Source organism: Mesoplodon mirus, assembly GCF_964341445.2.
Source record: "Mesoplodon mirus genome assembly, chromosome: 16".
Taxonomy (NCBI): Eukaryota; Metazoa; Chordata; class Mammalia; order Artiodactyla; family Ziphiidae; genus Mesoplodon; species Mesoplodon mirus.
Window position 1 is genome coordinate 56,799,523 of NC_138992.1, and position 23,445 is coordinate 56,822,967.

General features: G+C 36.8%; 1 protein-coding gene across 2 annotated transcripts in view; it reads right to left on the bottom strand.

The window, feature by feature from the left end:
• ZC2HC1A (zinc finger C2HC-type containing 1A) overlaps nt 1-22,884 on the bottom strand; it is a 61,006-nt gene extending 38,122 nt beyond the window's left edge. For both annotated transcript variants that reach the window (XM_082600801.1, XM_082600800.1), the window contains exons 1-4: nt 22,792-22,884; nt 7,920-7,993; nt 5,463-5,579; nt 682-823 (exon numbers count right to left, since the gene is read on the bottom strand). In XM_082600801.1, coding sequence (XP_082456927.1) covers nt 682-823; nt 5,463-5,579; nt 7,920-7,993; nt 22,792-22,807 — 349 coding nt within the window. In that variant the 5' untranslated portion in view covers nt 22,808-22,884. The remainder of the gene's footprint in view (nt 1-681; nt 824-5,462; nt 5,580-7,919; nt 7,994-22,791) is intronic.
• Nucleotides 22,885-23,445: the final 561 nt, after the last annotated feature.

The window sequence follows — 23,445 nt, forward strand, 5'->3', positions numbered from 1 at the left end:
CACTAGAATAATACATTTTTAGAAGCAAAATTATGATTTTTTTCCCTTCCCAGATTAGAAGATACCAAAGAACCAGGCAACATAATTATTTGAATCTTACTGAATCACTACATTTCAATCGACATTATGCATGATTAAAATATTTCCTGGAGGGGTTTCCCTGGTGGCGCAGTGGTTGAGAGTCCGCCTGCCGATGCAGGGGACACGGGTTCGTGCCCCAGTCCGGGAAGATCCCACATGCCACAGAGCGGCTGGGCCCGTGAGCCATGGCTGCTGAGCCTGCGCGTCCGGAGCCTGTGCTCCGCAATGGGAGAGGCCACAACAGTGAGAGGCCCACGTAACGCAAAAAAAAAAAAAAAAAAAAAAAAAAAAAAAAAAAAAAAAAATTCCTGGAATATTAACATTTAATAGTTACTACAATAATTTTTAAATGATATTAAATGCTTTATAAAGCATTGAGATAAAAAGATAATGCAATTCTATGTTCAACACTGATGTGTCTTTTATAAGCCTAAATGCCTGGATTGTCACCATTATTTTATAGGAAAACTTTTAAGATCATGCTTCATTAGGTTCAATTATTATAAGTTTAATAATATCTTAAAATTTATAAGAAATCTATCAATACTATCGATATTTCCTTCCCACATGAACAATTTCTGTCAACAATATGACATATACCAGGATCATAAGAAGGTGGAGGAGGGGGAGGAAGTTTGCCACCCTCTTTAAGGGCCTGACCAAGGCCTTTAGCTGCTCTTATGGTGGCTATGAACTCTTCGTGCTTCCTCCTCCAATTAGATGGCTTCTTTGGTGGTTCAGGCTGCAAACAAATTAAAAAAACAAACAAAAAACAGTTTCAAAACAATTTTTAATAAATTTAAATAAAACTCAAGAAAACGCCATATTATTTTAAATGTTCCCTCATCAGGAGTCCTTAAATGATCTCCCCCCCAAATTTATAATTTTAAAAAGAAACTTTAGGCAACTAAATTATATGCAATTTTTAAAATACAATTGTAATTGTGACAGACAGTGCTAAATTGCCTCTTGTAGGTGTTACAAACACTTAAGCCACCACTAAGAGTGTATTTCTTTATTTTCCCATAGTTTCTCCAACATAGTATGATACTAAACTTCTGGTTTTTTAACTGATTAGAGAGGTGAAAAATAGCTCTCTCTGTGGTTTTAACTGCCTTTTTTTCCTATAATGAGTGAGAGCGAACATCTTTTCAAATCATAAAGAATCATTTGTATTGTCTTTTCTATGAACTGTTTATAAGCCTGGTCAACGTATCTATTGGGTTATTGGCCTTTTTTTTTTTTTTTTTTAACAATTTCTTGTAATTCTTTATAGGAGACTAGACCCACCCCTCCCCCACAATACATCTCTTTTAACCTTGTTTAAGGGTCTTCCGATATGCAGAATTATTTTTAAATGTAGTTTAACTTACTTTTTCTTTTATAGTCTCCAGATTTGCAGTCAGTTAGCAAGGCCCAACCTCACACCAAGGTAAAATAAAATATTTCCATGTTTCTACCTAGAACCATTCTTAAATCGTTTATTCATTTGGAATTTATCCTGATTTATGACATATGGACTCTATTTTCTGTTTTTTTAACATGGCTATGTTGTTATCTCACCATCCTTTATTAACTTTTCTCCCCAGTGAATTGAGAGAACACCTTTATCATATTCTCTTTGGCATTTGGGTCTATTTCTGAATTCTCTGTTGTACTGTTCTGACTATATGTGTGTCAGTACCCATGTTTTAAATATTGAAATTTTATAATAATATTTTAATATCCACTAAGGTAACCCTACTTTATTCTGCTTTTCTTTCAATCTTTTCTGGTTATTCTTATATGTGTATTTTTCCATATGAACTTTAGATTCAGCTTGTCTATTTTTTTAAACTACATTTTAACTGGAAAAATTAAACATTACATTCATAAACAACTTAAAGAACTTAAGGACTCTATTTTGCTAAGTCTACCTGTCCCAGAATGAGATATATTTCCATCTGAAGAAGTATTTGTTTGTGTCTTTTAGTGGTTTTTAAAAGTAGTCTTTGTGGAAGTCTTGTACCTTCATTATTATAAGGTTTATTCCTAAATATTTTATATTTTGTGTTGTTATTTTATAAGGGTCTTTTAATCATTTTTATATTTCAAGGAGTTGTTTGTTGAAGTATGAAAGCTGATAATTTCTGTATATTAACATTACACCTCATTACTTCACTGATTTCTCTTATTGTTTGTACTAATTTTTCAGTTGATCCTCTTGGGTTTTCCAGGTATATCATCATCTAATAATGATAGTTTTACCCCCTCTTTTCCAATTCTTATGCATCTAATTTCTTGTTATTATTTAACTCTATTGACTAGCACTTACTGTATTGGTTGGAGCTTAATCTTGTTCCTGACTTTAATGGAACTACCTCTAAGTATCTTTCCATTAAACATAATGCTGGCTTGTGTGCTACAAAGAAATTTATTTTGTCATAATATTGAAATATCTGATTATTCCTATTATGTCTTTGTTTTTTAAATCAAGAATATTATGTTGAGCCAACAAAGTCAAAAGATTGTTCTTTAAAAACACTAATAAGGCAAGACTAATCCAGAAAAAAAGAGAAAACAAAAATTACCAAGGAATGGAAAACAGTTCTTACAAACATGAGAAAGAAAAGAAGATATTATAAAAAAAAACTTTATGGTAATACATGGGACATTTAAGATGAAATGGGTAATATCCTTGACAAACACCACAAAACAGATACCAGAAACAGAAAAATTATAATAGTCTTATATTTATTTTCTAAATGACTCTATTATTAAAAGACCCACAGAGAAAACTCCTGGCCCAGATGCCTTTTACTGTTGAGTACTTGCAGAAATTTAAGGAAGAAACAGCACCAATCTTTTAAAAACTCTTTCAAAAATAGAAAACAAGAGAACAACCTTCCAACTAGTCCCATGAGAGCAACAAAACTGATGAAATGAAAAATCACAGGCCACTTTTCTCATGAATATAGATGCAAAAATCTTAACTAAATAAAAGCAGATTTAGATGTTTGAGTTGACTGATTCTTTAGAGTTTCTTACTTTATAGTGAGATTCCTGATCACAACATTCATCTGCTCCACAGTGAGTATTACTAATTTTTGCTGTTCTCATCTACCTTTTCTTCTCGAAGTATTATTATATATATTATTATATTAATGCTTAGCTCATGTTTTTTATTACCCATCATTGAATGAGTTAGGTTTTCCTGGTACAGCTATTTACAAGAGGTTCTGGGAGAAAGGAGCAGCCCAGGGTAGCTTTCTAGGCTACACAAAACAGTTCTCTTCTCTGATGTACCAGATACTGATACAAATAAGGCCTCTGTGTGTGATAGCACAGACATTCCTCTTCTGCTTCTCTAAAACAATGTGTCCAGGAGGCCTGCTGCTGCCATCCATACTTCCCTCAGTTCTTACACTAACCACTTGCAAAATAGGACACAGCCCTTTTAAAGTGGGCCCCTCACCTTCAGAAAGGATATTTTCTTTTCCATTAGTGCTTTCTGAGAGCCTCTGCTCGGGCCTCTTCAACTCTCTGTGCCTCTTCTCCCCACTTCCTCCCTCCTGGCTTTTGTCCAATTTCAGCCAGGCTCATTCCAGTTTCGGCTCATTCCAAGTTCCTGCAGCTCACCCCAGTTACTGCCTTGGCTGTGATAAACAAGAGATATATACTTCCAGATAAGACCCCTCATCTTTAAGGAGTCACCTTTAAGGGTGAGCACACCCTTCACCTTTAAGGTGGCAGGTTCCCAGATTCTGGGCCATGGGCTCCCCAGCAACTTCCTGCCCTTCCTCTATGGGTAGCTTCTCCTGGATCTCAGTTGTTTTGGGCAGCTCTAACATATATTTTGTAGTCCCTGGATTATGCCTGCCTTTCTCCAAAAATGGAGCTTGTATTTGCTTTGCTCCACTCTGCTTGTGACTTTGTAGGAGTTCCTTGATACAAGTAAAGATACTGAGAACTACACCATGATGTTCAAAATCTTTTAACACACTGCTTCTCCAAGTAACATGCATATGATTCACCCGAAGATTCTGTTAAAATGCAGGTTCTAATTCAGTATGCTTGGTGGGACCTGAGATTCTGCATTTCTAACAAGTTTCCAAATACTGCTGATGTAACTGCTCTATGGACCACACTTTAAGGAGCAAGAAAATAAAACTACTTAATGTAAAATAATGGTTTTTACTTTACTTTTTCCTAAAGATTAATTTTTTTTAAGCATACAAACCTCCTCGCTTAAAGAAACAAGATAAATAACATTTACTGAGAGATCACCATGGATAAACTTAATTCCCCTAATAATTCCACAGATAGATACTAACACTAATACCTCCATTTTACAGACAAACAGAAGTAAAGATTAAGTAACTCACCCAACACAACAAAGTAGCAGAGCCAGGGTCAAATCCAGGCGGTCTGAATCTTGAGCCAGTTTTCAAACCCACTATGCTATACCAAGATTTAATTAATTTATCTAAGCTAATTAAAGCTAATACAATCATACATCTGGCAGGTTACCAAGAAAAACTTTAAATAATAATGTACCTTATTCAAGCTTCTCCATCCTTTCCTTAAATATTCATAAACTGAAAAACAAAGATGAACTGACTTTTCTGTTATCAAAGGATTTTATTAGTAAGATTAATTGCCTCATAGGGAAATGTTTTCCTGTAACACTGGGAAAAGTTATTACCACTGAAAGTAGTTTGTTTCAAAAACCTATTTAAATCAGGTACTCAAATTTTGACTATTACACTGAAATAACTCTTTAAAACTATGTCGGACAAAGCATTTATGTGATTTATTCTTAGCAAATAACATATCATGACAGGTGGTATTAAGGAGAGATGAGCATAGGAGATCCATTGCTTTTAGTTACAAAGAAGAAAATAAGGTGACAATGACCATATGTGAACAATTGAGCAACGGATAAAACTCTTCCCCAGAAAGCATAATAAGATGATAAATGCCGACAAATCAGTCAGCTAAGATAATATTTATTATGCTAAGATGTTTGTAACTAATAGCTTTCCTTTTGTATACTACAGGGATTACACTACTGGTAATAGTGTAACATATTGAGACATAAACCTAATTATAGCTGAAGTAATTAACGACTCACAATGAATGTATGAGGACTTCTCAGTTATTTCCAGCCTATAGCTAAGCAATTGGCTCTCCAATGCTACAAAAACCTCCCTGTAATAGTTGGACAGTACTTTGGCCTCCCTTTTGTTGAAATTCAAAATAAACAAGTTTCTGATCACTTCTAAACTGAGAACATGACACAGAAGTCTGCTTATTCTTCAATCTTAGTATAACATATTATCATAATTTTTTCATTACTCATAGCAGCAATGTTCATACTGTTCACAAGGTCATATAATTACCCTAGGTTTAAGAGGTTTTACTGTTGGAATATCAGTTCCTTCAGCTCTTTGTCTGCTTGAATCAAAAGTCTTCCGTTTTTTAGTGGCAGTTTTCTGGCAAATAGGTCCGTGTTTTTTCTGTCAAGATGAGGAAATACAACATGTCATTTTCTTTTCTACAAAGACTATAAAACTTTAAATTGTCATTTGAGACCAGTTTAAAAACCTGAAAGATGAAATAAATAATAATCCATAAATAAGAAATGTTTTAGCTAAAATTGTTAAAAAATATATGCAACGCATGTTACAAGTTATCTTTCTCACAACAAGAAAGTATTGATAAATACTCTCCCAAATTTTTTTTTTTTTTTTTTTTTTTTTTTTTTTTTTCGGTACGCGGGCCTCTCACTGCTGTGGCCTCTCCCGTTGCGGAGCACAGGCTCCGGACACGCAGGCTCAGCGGCCATGGCTCACGGGCCCAGCCGCTCCGCGGCATGTGGGATCCTCCCAGAGCAGGGCACAAACCTGTGTCCCCTGCATCGGCAGGCAGACTCTCAACCACTGCGCCACCAGGGAAGCCCCCCAAATTTTTTTTAAAGTTATTTAATAGTCTCCTGGTTTTTACACTGCTAAGAATAAGGAAGCTAATGTAAGCAAGTCAAAGCTATTGAAGTGGGAAAAAAGTTACCTTTATTACTAAATACTTGAAAATAGATACTAGAAAAAGGAATGTAAATGGAAAACACATTAGCATTAGGATTACAAAAGCTAACATAATAATAATAGTTGGGATTACTCAAGTTAACAAAATAGTAGTTTGTTAACACAATATAGGACAAGGTGGTCAGGTTTGTGTCCTTACTCCACTATCATCTCTTCCCCCTCTCTGGAACTCAAATTTTCCACCTTTTTTTTACCAAGGATTTTTCTTGTGCTACCTAGTGTTCCACTCCTACAGTTTTTGGGTGGGGGGATGGGGGTTTGTTGTTGCTGTTGCTGTTTTAATATGGCTGCCAGCTCGTTCAGTCATTCATATAGTCATTTTAAAGACATTACAATGGAAGCTCTCTTAACTGACCTCAAATTAACCTACTGGATAAATAATAGTTCTCCTTCCCCTAAATAAAACATTTTGACTAATAACATAGAGGATACTAGATGCCTTTTTTTTCTTTTGTATTTTGATAAACAATGAACAAGTCAGAACTGTTAAACTTTATCTGGGAAAATAGGAACCGCAGAAATGGCTGATTCAATGTTAATGGAGCCGCTAATATTTTCAATACACAACTGTTTTAGATACTTGTTTTTGGATATCATTCTGACAAACAAACACAGTAACTGTAACTGTTAGAATAAAAGCTCTTAAAAAGAAAAAAAAAAGGATGGCTAACGGGCGACTTTCTAGTGATGTCTGTTCTCACATTGAGCTGTGTATGTCAAAAGTATGTAGTGCCTGTTCCCAAAACTGATGTAAACAAATTGTAGTTGTTATCGTGATTATATCATTTAAATATTAAATAAATACATAAATGAGGGCCAAAAAAAGGCATATTTTTCCCAGTGAAAACTCAGCTTAATGCTTTGAAAATGGTTTGAAAAATAGTTAATTAATAACAAAAAAAAGTCGATGAATTAAGCACAGGCAAGAAAGGTTTAAGAAAGAAAACTGTTAATATTTAAGAGGAGTCTGCAGTCAGGTGGACATTTTGGGTCATTAATTCCTCACTGCTTTAAAGAAAAACTGGAAACAATGAGAGGATGCAAAATAAAATGTAGCAAAACTCTAATCAGCCGACCCATACTCAAAGAAAAATCTTTATTCCACATCAAAATATTAATAAACACATATTTATATTTGAAGTTACATAAGGCATACTGACTTCCTTATTCTCTATTTAGCTAGAGATTTTATATTAAAATCAGTTAAATGTGCTTCTATTTGTATATACTAAGCATCTAAAGAATGCATAATATATTTTAGATGCACTTTTAACTAAAATATTTTTTCCTTTAGAATATTTCAAACATACATAAGAATTGACAGAATAGTGTCATCAGCTCCATTTACTCATCCCTGCTTCAACAATTACCAACATTTAAGCAATCTTGTTTCATCTATCCCAGCCCCAGCACTTTTTCCTAAGTTTAAAGAAAATCCCAGACATCATAGCCTTCTGCTTCTTTAAATACATTATTTCTAACAGTATTTCTAAGAGTTTATTTTGGTTTTATTTTGTTAATAGTCCCACAAAGGGAGAAACACTTTAATAGTTTAACAGAGAGGAGTTTTGAAGACCAATCAAACTCTGAAGGAAAGAGAGCACTCTGGAAGAATGACAAAGATGGAATTGATACTCCTGAGCAATGAATACTAGCCAGTATCTCTTTAAATTATTCCAAAGGTTCTTTCCATTGTCCTGAAGTATTAAACAATTAAAGATCAACCAAACTCCAAAAAAAAAAAAAGGTACTCACTAATGCCACTGGAAAGAATGTTCTTCCACAAATCTTGCAAGGTAACAATTCTCCAACTTGGACACTTCCATTTTCTAAAATCGAAAAGAATGTAGTCAATATACTCAGCGGCTCAAATTGTGAAAGTTCCAAATTTTAATGTCTTCACTTAGTTTCATGTGTAAGTTGTCAGTTCTTGTGAAAAATGTCACGTCATTTTGAAATAAGTAACATCATCAATTAAAATGGGCAGAAGACTTAAAATTATCAGTGGTCAAAAAGGCAAATGCCAAATACAGAATGCATAATTTAAGGAGAACCAAACTGACAATGTTGGAAATATCTGGTTTTCTTCTATTTTAACCAAATCAATTTGTCACAGTCTCTTAATTTATAGGCTGTCTCTAGTGTAAATTACTGAAGTTTAAAAACCAAATTTATCTGAAGGTTAAATACATTATTTATCTTCAAAGCATTAAAAAATAACACTGGTGGCTAGTGGAATAGAGAAGATGAGGAGGAAAACCCTGCGCTCACCTCCTTCCATGGGCACAACAAAATTACAACTATTTACAGAGCAACTATCATGATGAGAACAACCTAAAGACTAGCAGAAAAGATCTTCCACAACTAAAAATATAAAGAAGGATCCACACTGAGACAAGTAAGAGAGGCAGAGACATGGTACAGTCAAGATCCACACCCGCAGGTAGGCTACCCACAAACACGAGGATAATCACAATTGCAGAGGCTTTCCCCAAGGAGCAAGGGGTCCAAGCCCCACTTTGGACTCCCCAACCCGAAGGGTCCTGCAATGAGAAGATGAGACCCAGGGGGCTTACTTTCAGAAGACCCAGAGGGCTGTGGGAAATAAAGACTCCACTGTTAGAGGGCACACAGAAAATTTACATGCTCCAAGACCCAGGGCAGAAGCAGTCATTTTAAACTGGCCTGGGTCAGACACACATGCTGATCTTGAAGAGCCTCCCAGAGAGGAGGAGGCATGTGGGACTCACCCTGGGGACACAGACACTGATGACTGCCATTTTCTGGAGCTCATTCTACCATGAGGAATGCTCGTGCTGGCAAGAAACATTATGGAGTCCTCCCTCTAGCTTCGAAGTGCAAGGACCCAGCCCTACCCACCAGCCTGTCTGCAACAGTCCTTGGGACCCACAGGCCAAGCAGCTAACTGTGGGGGCACAGCTTCACCCAACAGCAGGCTGGCAATGACTATAGGCACCTTGATTCCCCCAGCCACCCAGGGACCCAGCCCTGCCACCAGAGAACCCAGGACCCAGCTCCACCCACCAGAGGGCTGGCACTAACTCCAGAACCTGGCCTCACCCACCAATGGGCAGGCACCAATCACTGGACTCCCTTGGCCCCAGTGCTGCCGATCAGTGGACAGACCATCTGTGAGACACCTTCAGCCAGCCACACCAGGATCCAGCTCTGCCCACCAGTGGACCAGCACTAGCCTTGGGACCCCCTAAGCCTTCACAATCAGCCAGCCACCTTGTGACCTGGCCCTACCTACCAGCAGCTGTCAGCATCCACGAACGCAGAGCGTGGCAACCAATCAGACCAGGGGCCATCCATGCCTACTAGACCACCAATAGAAATGAGCCCACCACAAAAGAAGGGCCCATGAAACCCACATAGGGGACATTCCTAGAACATAAAGCTCTGGTGACCAAAGGGAAGTGAGCTGCTGGGATGCACAGGACCTTTCCTATAAAAGACCACTTCAACAGGATCAAGAAAGGTAACCAACCTACCAAATACACAGAAATAAAAACAGCAGGTTAGGCAAATGAGGTGGCAGAAGAATTTGTTCCAAACAAAGGAATAAGATAAAACACCAGAAGAATTAAGTGAAGTGGAACTAAGGAACTTACCCAATAAAGAGTTCAAGGTAATGATCATAAAAATGCTCAAGGAACTTGGGAGAAGAATGGAAAAACATAGTAAGAAGTTTAACAAAGAGTTATAAAATATAAAGAAGAACAAAACAGAGCTGAAGACAACAATAAGTGAAATAAAAACATACTAGAAGGAATCAACAGTAGATTAGATAATATGGAGGAATGGATCAGCAAGCTGGAAGACAGTAGTAGAAATCACTCAAGCTGAAGAGAAAAAAAAAGAGTTTAAAAAATGAGGACAGGGGCTTCCCTGGTGGCGCAGTGGTTGAGAGTCCGCCTGCTGATTCAGGGGACACGGGTTCATGCCCCAGTCTGGGAAGATCCCACATGCCGCGGAGCGGCTGGGCCTGTGAGCCATGGCCGCTGAGCCTGCGTGTCCGGAGCCTGTGCTCCGCAACGGGAGAGGCCACAACAGTGAGAGGCCCGCGTACCGCAAAAAAAAAAAAAAAAATGAGGACAGTTCAAGGCACCTGTGAGACAACACTAAGCATACTAACATTTGCATTATAGGGGTTCCAAAAGGAAAAGGGGAGGCACAGAACATATTTGAAGACATAATGGCTGAAAACTTCCCTAACCTGGGAGAGGAAACAGATATATACAAGTCCAGGAAGCACAGACAGTTCCAAACAGGATCTACCCCAAACCGACCACACCAAAAGAACATCGTAATTAAAATGACTAAAATTAAAGACAGAGTATTAAAAGCAGCAAGGGAAAAGCAACTAGTTACATACAAGGGAACTTCCATAAGTCTATTAGCTGACTTTTCAGTAGAAACCCTGCAGACCGGAAGGGAATATCACGATACATTTAAAGTGATGAAAGGAAAAAAACCTACAACCAAGAATACTCTTCCCAGCAAAGCTATCATTCAGAAAGATAAGATAAAGAGTATTGCAGACAAGCAAAAGCTAAAAAGGGGTTTCCCTGGTGGCACAATGGTTAAGAATCCACTTGCCAATGAAGGGGACATGGGTTTGAGCCCTCGTCCAGTAAGATCCCACATGCTGCGGAGCAACTAAGCCCGTGTGCCACAACTGCTGAGTCTGAGCTCTAGAGCCTGCAAGCCACAGCTACTGAAGCCCATGCGCCTAGAGCCCATGCTCCGCAACAAGAGAAGCCACTGCAATGAGAAGCCCGCGCACCACAAATAAGAGTAGCCCTCGCTCACCATGACTAGAGAAAAGCCCACACGCGGCAAGACCCAACACAGCCAAAAATAAAATAAATAAAATAAAATAAATAAATTTTAAATATTAAAAGCTAAAAAAGTTCAGTACCACAAAACCAGCTTTACAAGAAATGAAAAGGTGCTTCTCTAAGTGAAAAAGAAAAAGCCACAACTAGAAATATGAAAGTTACGAAAGGAGAAATCTCATTGGTAAAAGCAAGTACACCGTAAAGGTAGTAGACCAACCACTTAAAAAGCTAGTAGAAAGGTTAAAAGACAAAACTAGTAAAATCTTCTATACCCAAAATAAGTAGTTAAGAAATACCCAAAAAATGTAGACTATGATGTCAAAAACATTAAACATCGAAGGGGAGTAAAAACTCAGGGTTGTTAAAATACATTCAAACTTAAGAGGACATCACATCAGCTTAAAATAATCACATATATATTGATTGCTATATATAAACCTCCTGGTAACCAAACTAAAAATCTATAACAGATACAAACACAAAAAACTGAAAGAAATCTAAACATAATATTAAAGACAGTCATCAAATCACAAGGAATGAGAGCAAAAGAAGAAGGAATAACAACAACAACAAAACTACAAACTAAACCTGAAAACAATTAACAAAATGGCAATAAGTACATACTTATCAACAATTACACTTAAAGTATATATGGACACAGAGTGCTCCAATCAAAAGACATAGGGTGGCTCAATGGATACAAAAACAAGACCTGTATACATGCTAATCAAGAGATTCAGTCCAGATCTAAAGGAATACACAGACTGAAAGTGAGGGAATGGACAAAGGTATTCCATGCAAATGGAAATTTAAAAAAAACCAAGGTAGCAATACTTATATCAGACAAAGTAGACTTTAAAACAATGACTGTAACAAGAGACAAAGTAGGACTTTACCTAATAATAAAGGGGTCAATCCAAGAAAAAGCTGTAACAATTGTAAATATATATGCACTCAACATAGATGCACCTAAAGACATAAAGCAATATTAACAAACAAAAAGGGAGAAATGGACAGCAACACAATAACAGTAGGGGACTTTAACACCCCACTTACATCAATGAACAGATCATCCAGAGAGAAAATCAATGCAGAAACACTAGCCTTACACAACACATTAGACCAGATGGTCTTAATAAATATAGAATATTCCATCCAAAAGCATCAGAATACACATTCTTTTCAAGTGCACATGGAACATTCTCCAGTATAGATCACATGGTAGGCCAAAAAACAAGTCTCAGTGAATTTGAGAAGACTGAAATCATATCAAGAAACTTTTCAGGCACATGCTATGAGACCAGAAATCAACAACAAGGAAAAAATACTGCAAAAAAACCCATAAACATGTAGAACTAAACAACCATTGGGTCACTGAAGAAGTCAAAGAAGAAATCAAAAAAATAACTGGAGACAAATGAAAATGAAAAACTCAATGATCCAAAATCTATAGGTTTCAGCAAAAGCAGTTCTAAGAGGGAAGTTTATAGCAATACAAACCTACCTCAGGAAACAGGAAAAATCTCAAATAAACAACCTATCCTTATACCTAAAGGAACTAGAGAAAGAACAACAAACAAAACCCAAACTTAGTAGAAGAAATCATAAAAATATAGCAGAAATAAATAAAATAGAGACTAAAAATCATAGAAAATGTCAATTAAAATAAGAGCTGGTTCCTTGAAAAGCTAAACAAAATTGATAAAACTTCAGCTAAACTCAAGAAAAAAAGAGGGCTCAAATTTAAAAAAATCAGAAATGGAAGTGGAGAAGTTACACTTAATACCATGCAAATACAAAGGATCATAAGAGATTACCATGAACAATTATACGCCAATAAAATGGACAAGTCAGAAGATATGGACAAATTCCTAGAAATATACAATACCCCAAGACTAAATCAGTGCTCATCCAGAGACGAATGGATAAAGAAAATGACACACGTGTGTGCACACGTGCACACACACACACGAATACTACTCAGCCCTAAAAAATGAAATCTTATCATTTGTGACAAAATGGATGGAACTAGAGGGTATTATGCTACGTGAAGTAAGACAGAGAAAGACAAATACTGTATAATTTCACTTATATGTGGAATTTAAAAAACAAATGAACAAACTTAAAACAGAAACACAGTCATAGACACAGAGAACAAACAGGTAGTTGCCAGGGGTGGGGAGGAAATAGGTGAGGGAGATTAAGACAACCAAACTTCCAGTTACAAAATAAATGAGTCACAGGTATGAAATGCATAGTGTAGAAAATATAGTCAATAATAATGTAATATCTTTGTATGGTGACAGATGATAACTAGACTTATCATGGTGATCATTTTGAAATGTAGAGAAGCATCAAATTACTAAATTGTATACCAGGAACAAAAATAGTTTTGTAGTCAAATATACTTCCTAAACAAACTCATAGAAAAAGAGATCAGGTTTGTGGCTACCGGGTGGGGGGGGTGGGGAGGATGGGAAACTGGATGAACATCATCAAAAGGTACAAATTTCCAGTAATGAGATAAACAAGTACTAGAGATGTAATGTACAATATGATAAAGATAATTAACACTGTTCTATGTTGTGTATAAAGTTAAGAGATTGGATCATAGGAGTTTCTCATCACAAGGAAAAAAAATGGTTTTTTCCTTTTATTTTGTATCTGTATAAGATGATGGGTATTCACTAAATTTATTGTGGTAATCATTTCATGATGTATCTAAATAAAATCAGTATTCTGTACACCTTACACAGTGCTCTATGTCAATTATATATATAAAACTGGAAGAAAAAAATAAGATAAAAACAGGTGCTACAATTTGGGATGATGAAAACGTTCTGGGGATGGATAGTGATGATAGTTGCACAACAATGTGAATGTACTAAATACCACTGAATTGTACACTTAAAAATGGTTAAAATGGTAAATTTTATGTTATGTCTATTTTTCCACAATACAACATTTTTTAAACTAAAAAAAAAAAAAAAGTAAGAAATAACCCTGGAGATCAGTGAGGTGGCTTCCTGATATGATTAGGGAGTCTAGAATAAAAAGAATGTTGTCCTCCCTGACAACAGAAGTATTAGGCTTTAAGGAAAAGATCACCTAGTTACTACGCATTATGTGAATTGTTCATTATTTTATACATATAATATTACGTTAAGATTCACTGGACCAACAAATTGAGATAATCTGACCTTATGGGCACAACTGATTAAATAAGGAAGAAGTAGCTGCAACTTTCACAAAATCAGAAGTTAATGCATCTATCATGTACTTGCACATAACAAATTTCGTCACATATACACACACACAAACTACATTCTTTGGGATCCTACATAATTAAGTCAATTTGTCATTTTATTATCTAGCCAAACATCACACCTAAATTTATTTCCATACCTGTAATTTTCATAAAAATGACAAAAATGATACCCTTATATCTTCTGCTGAATTTCTGTTAAAATTCTTTTATCATATGAAAGACAAGTAAAAAAAAACATTTTCTTTTAGAAGTAACAAACTCATGAAAAAAGTACAATTATGGACTTCATGTAATGTGTTGTTCCAAGGCATTTAGAGAGTCCACAGAAAACTTATTAGGAGAATCAAAAAAGACATTGGAGGGAACGCAATCAAACAGTAACAGAAGAATTGTTTTGTTCTCTCATTCTCCAAGTACTCTACCGCACTATTTCAGTGGTAGGTAGGCAGGTAAGCTGTGAACACTAGGAAAGCAAAAACTAAGATTTGCCTGATTTGTCCTTTCCAATAGCAAAGACGAGGTTATTTAGGGAGAGACAGCAAAGCAACTTCATTTATCTGGATCACTTAGTTCCATTAACTATCCAAAAAGTTGAAGCAGTTGCTGGATGGACTCCATTAGGTATATGAAGATTATAATGTCTTCATAACGACTGTCAAAGTGATACCACATACTGCATAATCTATTAGGCCTGCCTATTTATAGTTTTCATGTCTTCCTTTAAATTCCAAACAATAATTTAAAACTTTATCCATATAAAATGTTGAAAAGTACCACTATGTTACTTGCTTACAAGTATATTTCAGTATTTCCTTGTTAAATAGATAACAAAGCAAAATCTAATAAAAAATTAACTATTGAGAAAAATCAATTCAACACATGGAAATAATGTGAGTGTCTACTTGAGTACCTACTATCAATACTTGACAAGCATGTACCAAGTAACAGTGACACAAGGGTGGAGTCACACAATCTTTGCTTCATAAAGCCAAGAGTCTACATGAGTTACTTCTTCACTATATCAAAGAGCCAAATCATCTTCCTTTTCTTTTAATACAAAAGCTTAAAACTTAATATAACAGCAACTAGAATACTAACATAAAATAAAATCCAACTCCTGGGATTAATTCCTACAAGTCATCAAACATGTTCAGATTGTCTCTAAAGGAAAAGAAAATTATTATCGCTACAAGGCATACAAAAGAGAAAACAGCATTAAAGAGAAAACATTTAAAAACAATTATCACAAAAAAAATTTTTAAGTTATTACTTTATTCAAAATAAAATAAATAAATAAATTTACAGTTTCCTCTTATAGAGTATAGCCCTATAATCCACAAAATATGTCATGTGTGTTGGTATCAACATCCCCTGAAAAGAACTTCTACCGACAGGTAACAATAAGCAGCTTAGGGTTTAGAGTCACATCACCACATTTTGTTCTAATGGCATTCATTAAAAGACACGAGAGTGTAGTAGAAAAGGCACTGGAATTTGTCTCATACTATCTAAGTTCACGTCCCAGCTCTGTCACTTAAGAGCTATGACTTGCTGGGCAAGATATTTAACCTAAGGTTCAGAAATTCCTCTTGTATAAAATAAGAAAGTTAGATTAAATGAACTATGTGGCCTGCTTCTACCTCTATTATGCCATAATAAATATAGCATATTTATTTAATAAAATCTACCTTAAGACCACATTAATAAGAAAAGTAAATGATGATAAGACACCTCCCTTACTGATGTTATATTAAAAAAAAAAATTGGTCACATATAAGAATGATTAAACCAATTGACCGATTGTGGACAGTAGAATGAATGTTTCAGGTAGTGTGTAGGATGCTGAGGAAATCACTTCCACTTGTCTATATACAGAACTGAGAATCTGCGAGGACCTATAGCAAAGAACATGATGTCTCTCTCCTTGCTGGAAAAGTTTTCACTATATGAACTACAAGAAAATGTATGACTAATCATATAGGTAGCCTGAAGTTTAACATCTGTTAAATGCAGATAACATCCACTCAATCTACCTTAAAATTTAAGAGGATCAACTGAGAGGTTATATATAAAAATGTTTCACAACCAATGAAATAAAAAATACTACTCTCCAGGGCATGCAGGCAAACTCCACTACTTTCTCCTGAGTGGCGAATGCTAGAGAATTGTGCAGCTTATAAAAATACAGTAGAGAGAGATGATATTCACTGTTGAAAGAAGCACTCAAACTGATGGACAGAACCGAGTGAATAAGTATTTAATATTCTAAAACTTTAAAGAAGCCAACCTCTCCTTACAAAATGTATCCTGTACATACTGTTGATTCTGTTATGAGTTACTGTATTGAGTAATTTCAAAATCTGCACAATAATAAGACTTAAAATGGTATCTTTATATAATACTATTATACAGGTGATGTGAAATAATATGCTCTTATCTAAAATAGTTATGACATCCTAAAATGTATATATTTAAGAAATAGTAGAGAACATTTCCAAAAGAAAAATCTGGAAATCAAGAACAATTCTGGGCTCTGTGTTTCATGTCTATTCCTTCACCACTGGTCACTGCTTATCTGAAACCAACCTTTAAAACTCAACAAACCTCTCTTTTGAAGTACACGGCACCCGTTTTACTACTTTCTTCCTACAATCCTTTTTTAAAACCGAATTACTTCCAGGTCAACAATCTCTAATATCTCACAAGATATTCCTTTTCAGCTCATCCTAGATTTCAAAGTTTCAACATTCATGCTTTACCTACTCAGCACACATCCTTCACCCTCCACTCCACTTTAGTGACCTGCACTCCAGTTCAGCAAAAACCACCACTGCTAAAACAACTTAGAATGATCCACCTCTGGACTCTTAAAATACACAAGCTCCCTCCGGAACCACAGGCTTCTACCATGTACCTCTAAATCACCTTCTTGATCTCAGAGTGACTTGCATTTTCTTGATAACCCATTCCTGACTGCACTTCCCTTCCTATCCAGTCTGAACCTGACTAGTCATTTCCACTACTTCTACCAAGCACCCTCAAATCCTTTGCTCATGGTCAAATGTTTGGAAAATGCTAAATTAAACAAACAGGTTTTCTTAGAACAGAACTTCCTCAGTCTTAAAAAAAAAAAAAAAAAAAAAGACAGAGAAAGATTTAGTATGCTGTTATTTCCCCAACAGAAATCCTTTCTGCCCCTAAAAGGTATTTAGGACTGATGCCCCGAGTATCATATTTTTCGAAACACTGGCTTACATTTACTGACTAGCTCCTTTCTACCTTTCATTCTCCCCCTATCTGAACTGCAGGCAAGCTTTATCAGGATTAAACACTATATTAAAATAGACCCATTTGTTGATTCAACAAGTATTTACTGAGCACCTAGCATGAGATAGGAACTGTCCTAGGAGTTAGGCAAACAGTGATAAAAAAACAAAGACCCTGATCTTATGGAGTTTCTATTCTTTGGGGGGAAAAAAATCACTTTTTTTCACTACCTGACATTTTATATATTTTCCTATGTGCGTGTGTTTGAGAAGTGGGTAAGATCAGTGAAAGCTTCTTTAATAAGGAGACATTATGTGCTCTAGAGCCCACGAGCCACAACTACTGAAGCCTACACGCCTAGAGCCCGTGCTCCGCAACAAGAGAAGCCACCGCAATGAGAAGCCCGCGCACCACAATGAAGAGTAGACCCCGCTCACCGCAACTAGAGAAAGCCTGTGAGCAGCAACGAAGACCCAAAGCAGCCAAAAATAAAATAAATAAATTTATTTTTAAAAATTATATGTACTTTGTTTCCTACCAATTCAGAGTGTGCATTTTTGTATGACTATAAAACGTGGAGAAATTGATGGTGTATTTGACCACAAAGAAAACTTTTTGAAAGGTAGACTACTCATAGAACACACAAAATGAGAAGTAAAAAAAAACTAATGACTAAAAATATCTTAACAAAAAAAAAATCCTAACATTTTGGAAGTTAAGGAACACTCTCATAAATAACCTCTGAATCAGAGAGAAATTTTAAACTGAAATTACATACTATCTAGAAAGCATGGAGAGGAGAATACTTCACATTTAACACTTTATATTAAACCAACTGAGTTTATATTCAGGGAACAATGCATAGACTCAAGTTCTTTCATGTCTGAAGAAATCTGAAAATAAAGTAATTTAGACTCACTGTTAAAAAAAAAAAAATGAGGCATTAGAGTAAAGACCTTAAGAAACAGAGGCAACTGATCGCTGCTAATCTATTAATTGTCAAACTGAAAGCCCTCTTTTGAATCCTCACCTTACTGGACCTTTCCACATCATAAGGCTCTGCTGATCAATCCCTTCTGCCTTTAAAGTCCTTTCTCTCTTGGCTTCAATGGTATTTCTCTCTCCTAAGCCCAAGTTTTTCAGATTTCACAACGAAGCAGAGTTTGACCTAGTTAGTACTTAGATCTCCAGGAATACCAGGTGCTATAAGCTTTTTCTAGCATATTCATTACTCAATAAATATTTGTTCTCCCCCAATTCCCATTCTTGACAATTTTAAACCTTTTTAAAGACTGTTCCCCACTCCAACTTCCTTTCTTGCTCAACCCTGAAGCATCAGTCCCTCACAAGTTTTTTTCTTTGTTTTGTTAAATATAGCTTTCCTGGGCAAACACATCCATTTGCTGTCACTTATATGCTGATGACTACTAAACTAAAAACTCCAGAGAGATATTTACAAGTAGCTATAAAACTTTTCCACCAGATATGCCCCAAGTACCATACAAACACAACACTTCTAAAGCCAAAATCATTACCTCATCTTCCAAACTTGTCTTTCTCTTGGTTAAAGATCTTAATGTTAACTCTAAGTCCAAGCTAGAAAGCTGCTTTATCTTTGATTCCTTTTCCCTCTCGCTTCGAGCAGTTCTATTTCATCTTTCCATCTCAGATATGTCTTCTAAATCTATACCCCTTTTAATTCCTGCTACTTTTGCCTTAGCTCAAATACTTATCACATATATGTATTTCCAGCCTCTCCCTTCTCCAATCTATCCTGCTGCCATAATTATCTAGTGAGATTGCCCACAGTCCCTTCCAAGTCTGCTACGTTTTACCTATACTGAACCACTCTCAAGGTCCTAAAACATGTCCTGTGATTTTATCCACCCAATAAACAAGTACAGGAGGGGGCCTCCTATGTACTAGGCAGCTTGCCAAATGCTTTATACATGTTTTCATCATTAAATTCTTAATATAGTTCAGGTAGATTGGTATTTACTAGCTCCATTTTTTATAGCTCAGGAAACTGAGGTTCAGATTAACCAAATCACAGAGCTAAAAAAGCAAAACAAAGCAAGAATCCAAACACAGACCTGTCCAATACACTGACTATTAAAATAACCTAGCATCAGATTCAGCACTCACACAAAAAATGAATCTAGATAAATTAATAAAGATGAAGAATTATTCAGTTAAACCATTGCTTAGATTAGGGAAAAACAAAACAAAAAACCCTAATGGGACAGCATGGCTGTCTTCAACTACATCAAGAGCTACATTAGAAAAGAGCAATCAGACTTCTAATCAAGTTTTACAGGGCAGTACACTAAGATCTACTAATTTTAGCAGTCCAAAAGAGGAAAAGGCAGCTTGATCTCTGTCATATTTGTTAATAATCACTTATCAAGATATTATGAAAGGAATGAAAATAATATGGATAAAATCTGCTTAGGGTTTGTCACCTCTCCATTTTACAGATAAAAAGCTTATGAGAGACTGAACTCTCCCAAATCTAGAAATACTTCTATTGCCTTTAGATATACCTATAGGGCACAAGCTTTAGGTGAAAAGGAATTAAAGGCTTTACTCTAATTGTACACACAATGCAGAAGTGCTCAGATACAGAGTATACAAAATCATGAGCAATAATTTATATTTGATTTTGAAATACAGTGTTCAGCCTAACAGCTCAACTCCTGACAATCCAGGAAATATAAAAGTCCCAGAAAGACCAAAAATAATGTAAGCGATATATGATCTACACGCAAGTAATTTTAAAAATAAAGAGTATGATAATCTTCAATAAAATTTTTCAGGAGTCCATATATTTTCTGATTTTACAATCAAGATTAGTCTGCTAACTGGCTTCAACTAAAAACATGGGTCTAATGCCAAGCAGTACAATATTTGTTCAATTACTAGGATATATATTAAGCAAACTCTTAAAGATTTTCTACTGGATGTTGTAATATAATGTTCATTAGACACCTTCAAAGTGCTAGGTTTTAATTTCCAATAGGGAAGAACTATCTTAACTATCACTGTACCAATGTATCACTGTTTATTAAACGAAGGCATAGATGAATGAATTAATGAATGGTAACCTTGAGACTCAAAGTTCATCTCTATAAAGTATGACCTAACAAGGACTAATTTTAAAAAAGGAGTAAAAGAAAGGCACTAACTTCAACAAAACACTCTTAGAGCTTTTATTTTATTAAAATAAAAAATTTTATTTCATTACTATTTGAAGTTACCAATATTCAACTGTTTTGGCCTACAAGAATAATTTCATATATTTTAACCTAATTCATTACAATTAAACACATCATAGTTAATGACAGTAACTTATTTTGTTTAAAAAAAAATGAGTGAAGAACAAGTACTGTTTAACATGAAACATCACAAGCTGGTCCCCTAAAACACGCCCACGATAACATACCATATTACACCAGAATTCATGTTTTCCTCCACCCATGTAGTTGAGCATTATAATAGGTTTTCATTATATTTTAAAAGCATCCTTGGTAAGATTTCAATAGTAATGTCTTAGCACTGCTAAAATATAAGATTCCCTAAAACGTAGGCTCCATGAGAGCAGGGCTTTGAATTTTTATTTTTTTCTGCATCCCCAGAGCCTCTCATAGACAAAGTCATTTATCTAACAAGAAATATTTACTGAATACCTACTTTGTGTCAGACACTGTTTTAGATGCTTAGAATACATAAATGAAAAATCAGATGAAGATCTTTGCCTCAGTTATAAATGTTGAATAAAATAATAGAAATCTCCAGAAAAACAACTATTCTAAAGCACTTTATGTACATTATGATAATTTCATGAGAATTCCAGGACCCATGATCCTACCCACTATGCTATAATACCACGTTTGAAAACTTATTTAAAAAAAAAAAAAAAAAAGCTGCCTCCAGGAGCTCTCTAAACAAAAGTATCTTGAGTAAGGAATACTTTCATTACAAGTCCTATTTCATGGAAACTTGAGTGATCTGCCTAAAATTAAACAAGCAAAGAACAAGAACTTCATTTGTCGTAGCATACTGCAGCAGCTCACAAGTGGAAAAATCATCAGAATTCTTGCTTATCTATCATCCTCAAGGTGTTTACTATGAGCTAGGAGCAAAAGCATGAAATACTATCATACTCATTACTGCATTTGTTTTTTGGTGACCCTAGGTCACTGCAGTCAACAGTTATTACTTTTCCTTTCATAACACAACCTGAAACAATTTACTCTCTAGCATGCAACAATACACAGAACTCAGTACCTCTGTTTACTAATTCCACCTGAATCTATGTAAATTAAGAGGGGGAAAAAAATCAAGGCTAAATCAAGACAACAGGATCTGTCAATTCTGCAGGCTTATTCTTCATCAGAAGGATTGACCACAATTTGAAAAGGAATTTTGACACTGTTGTTGCTAATGCTAGCTGGGTTTTCTTCCCCCCTTTGTTGTTTTTAAGCGAATGCTGTATTACACAAGATAAAATGGGTAAAGAGAATAGAGAAGTAAAAGAATTGGGAACAAAGCAAAATGTGGAGTCGTGGTTACAGCACAAAGATAAACCTAAAGATAACGAATCAGTGCTGGCTCTTCCTTACAGAGTCCTCGTGAATAAACCCTTAAATCCTGCGGTTAATCTATTGTCCCGGCTCTAAAGCTGATCCGTGACACTTCCTTGGGAGATGCTCTTGGCATCCCTCCCACAGAAGATGCTGTAGAAATGGAAAAACGGTTACCTAGGGAAACCAAGGGAAGTGGCCAAGAAAAGTATCAGAAGCTCGAGGTTGAAGACACACCACGGGCCTCCAGCAAAGGCTGGCGGTGGGGAGGCGGTAGACATTAACGGAGAGTCTACTTTGCAAGGAAAATAAAATCTGGCCGGAGGTTGTGATTACCAACAGGACCCTCAGGGAGTCAGGCAAGACCAGAAAATGGTAGGAAGGGATTTGCAGGCGTTAACCAGCATCAGGCCCGGGGTGGGGAAGCATCAGGTGAAAACCATCTGAGGAGGGGCAGCCTGAGGATCATTAGCTCGACCGCGCTGGGGCTGCAGGGCGCCCGCCTGTTCCCCGGGCCTCTGAGGAGCGGCGGGGTCCATCTCTCCGGACCTGCCCTGGCCTCCCCGGTACCGAGGTCCAGGGCAGCCCCTCCTGCCAGCCACCCCACCCCCAGACGCCCGGCCCGCATCCCTTCACCTCCTTACCTTCCACTGACTCCATGGCGCCACCGCCTCCAGTTCCGCCAGACTCCTCCAACAGCACCCCGCCGCCGCCGCCGCCGCCGCCGCCGCCGCCGCCGCCGCCGCCGCCGCCGCCGCCGCCGCCGCCGCCGCCGCCGCGCACCTCGGGCTGTAGCAACCCGGCCGCGCCTCCCACCCGCTAATATTCCGAGCGCCCATTGGTCCGGAGCTGAAGGGGCGGGGCTCCTGGGGGGCGGAGCCTCGGGGTGGAGTTCCTCCCGCTGCCGCTGCACAGCTGCCTCTCGTTTCTAGGCTTTCGTGGTAGTCCTCCGAGTAATCCTAGAGCGGTTCGGTTTGCGTCCTGCCGTCTTTGTTCGATTCCAGCCTTGTTTTCTTCACGCCTTATCCTCTTGTTTAGAATATCTCAGCACCTCAGGGTTCCCGTCCGCAGTCCCTCAGTCAGTGCAGTTCTGAATTTCCGTCTGTCCCTCTCTGAGGGCTTGAAGCAAACAAGCAGAGCCCACGTCCTACACACTCCTGAGCAGCACCCTCTCTGTTACCCGCTATTGTCACACTTTACCTGAGTGTGTTCCCTAGACTTTATCTTTACACACAGATTTATGAGTTAAGGAACCTTCTTCCTACAGAAACCATACTTTCTAAGTGGGATTGTAGAAC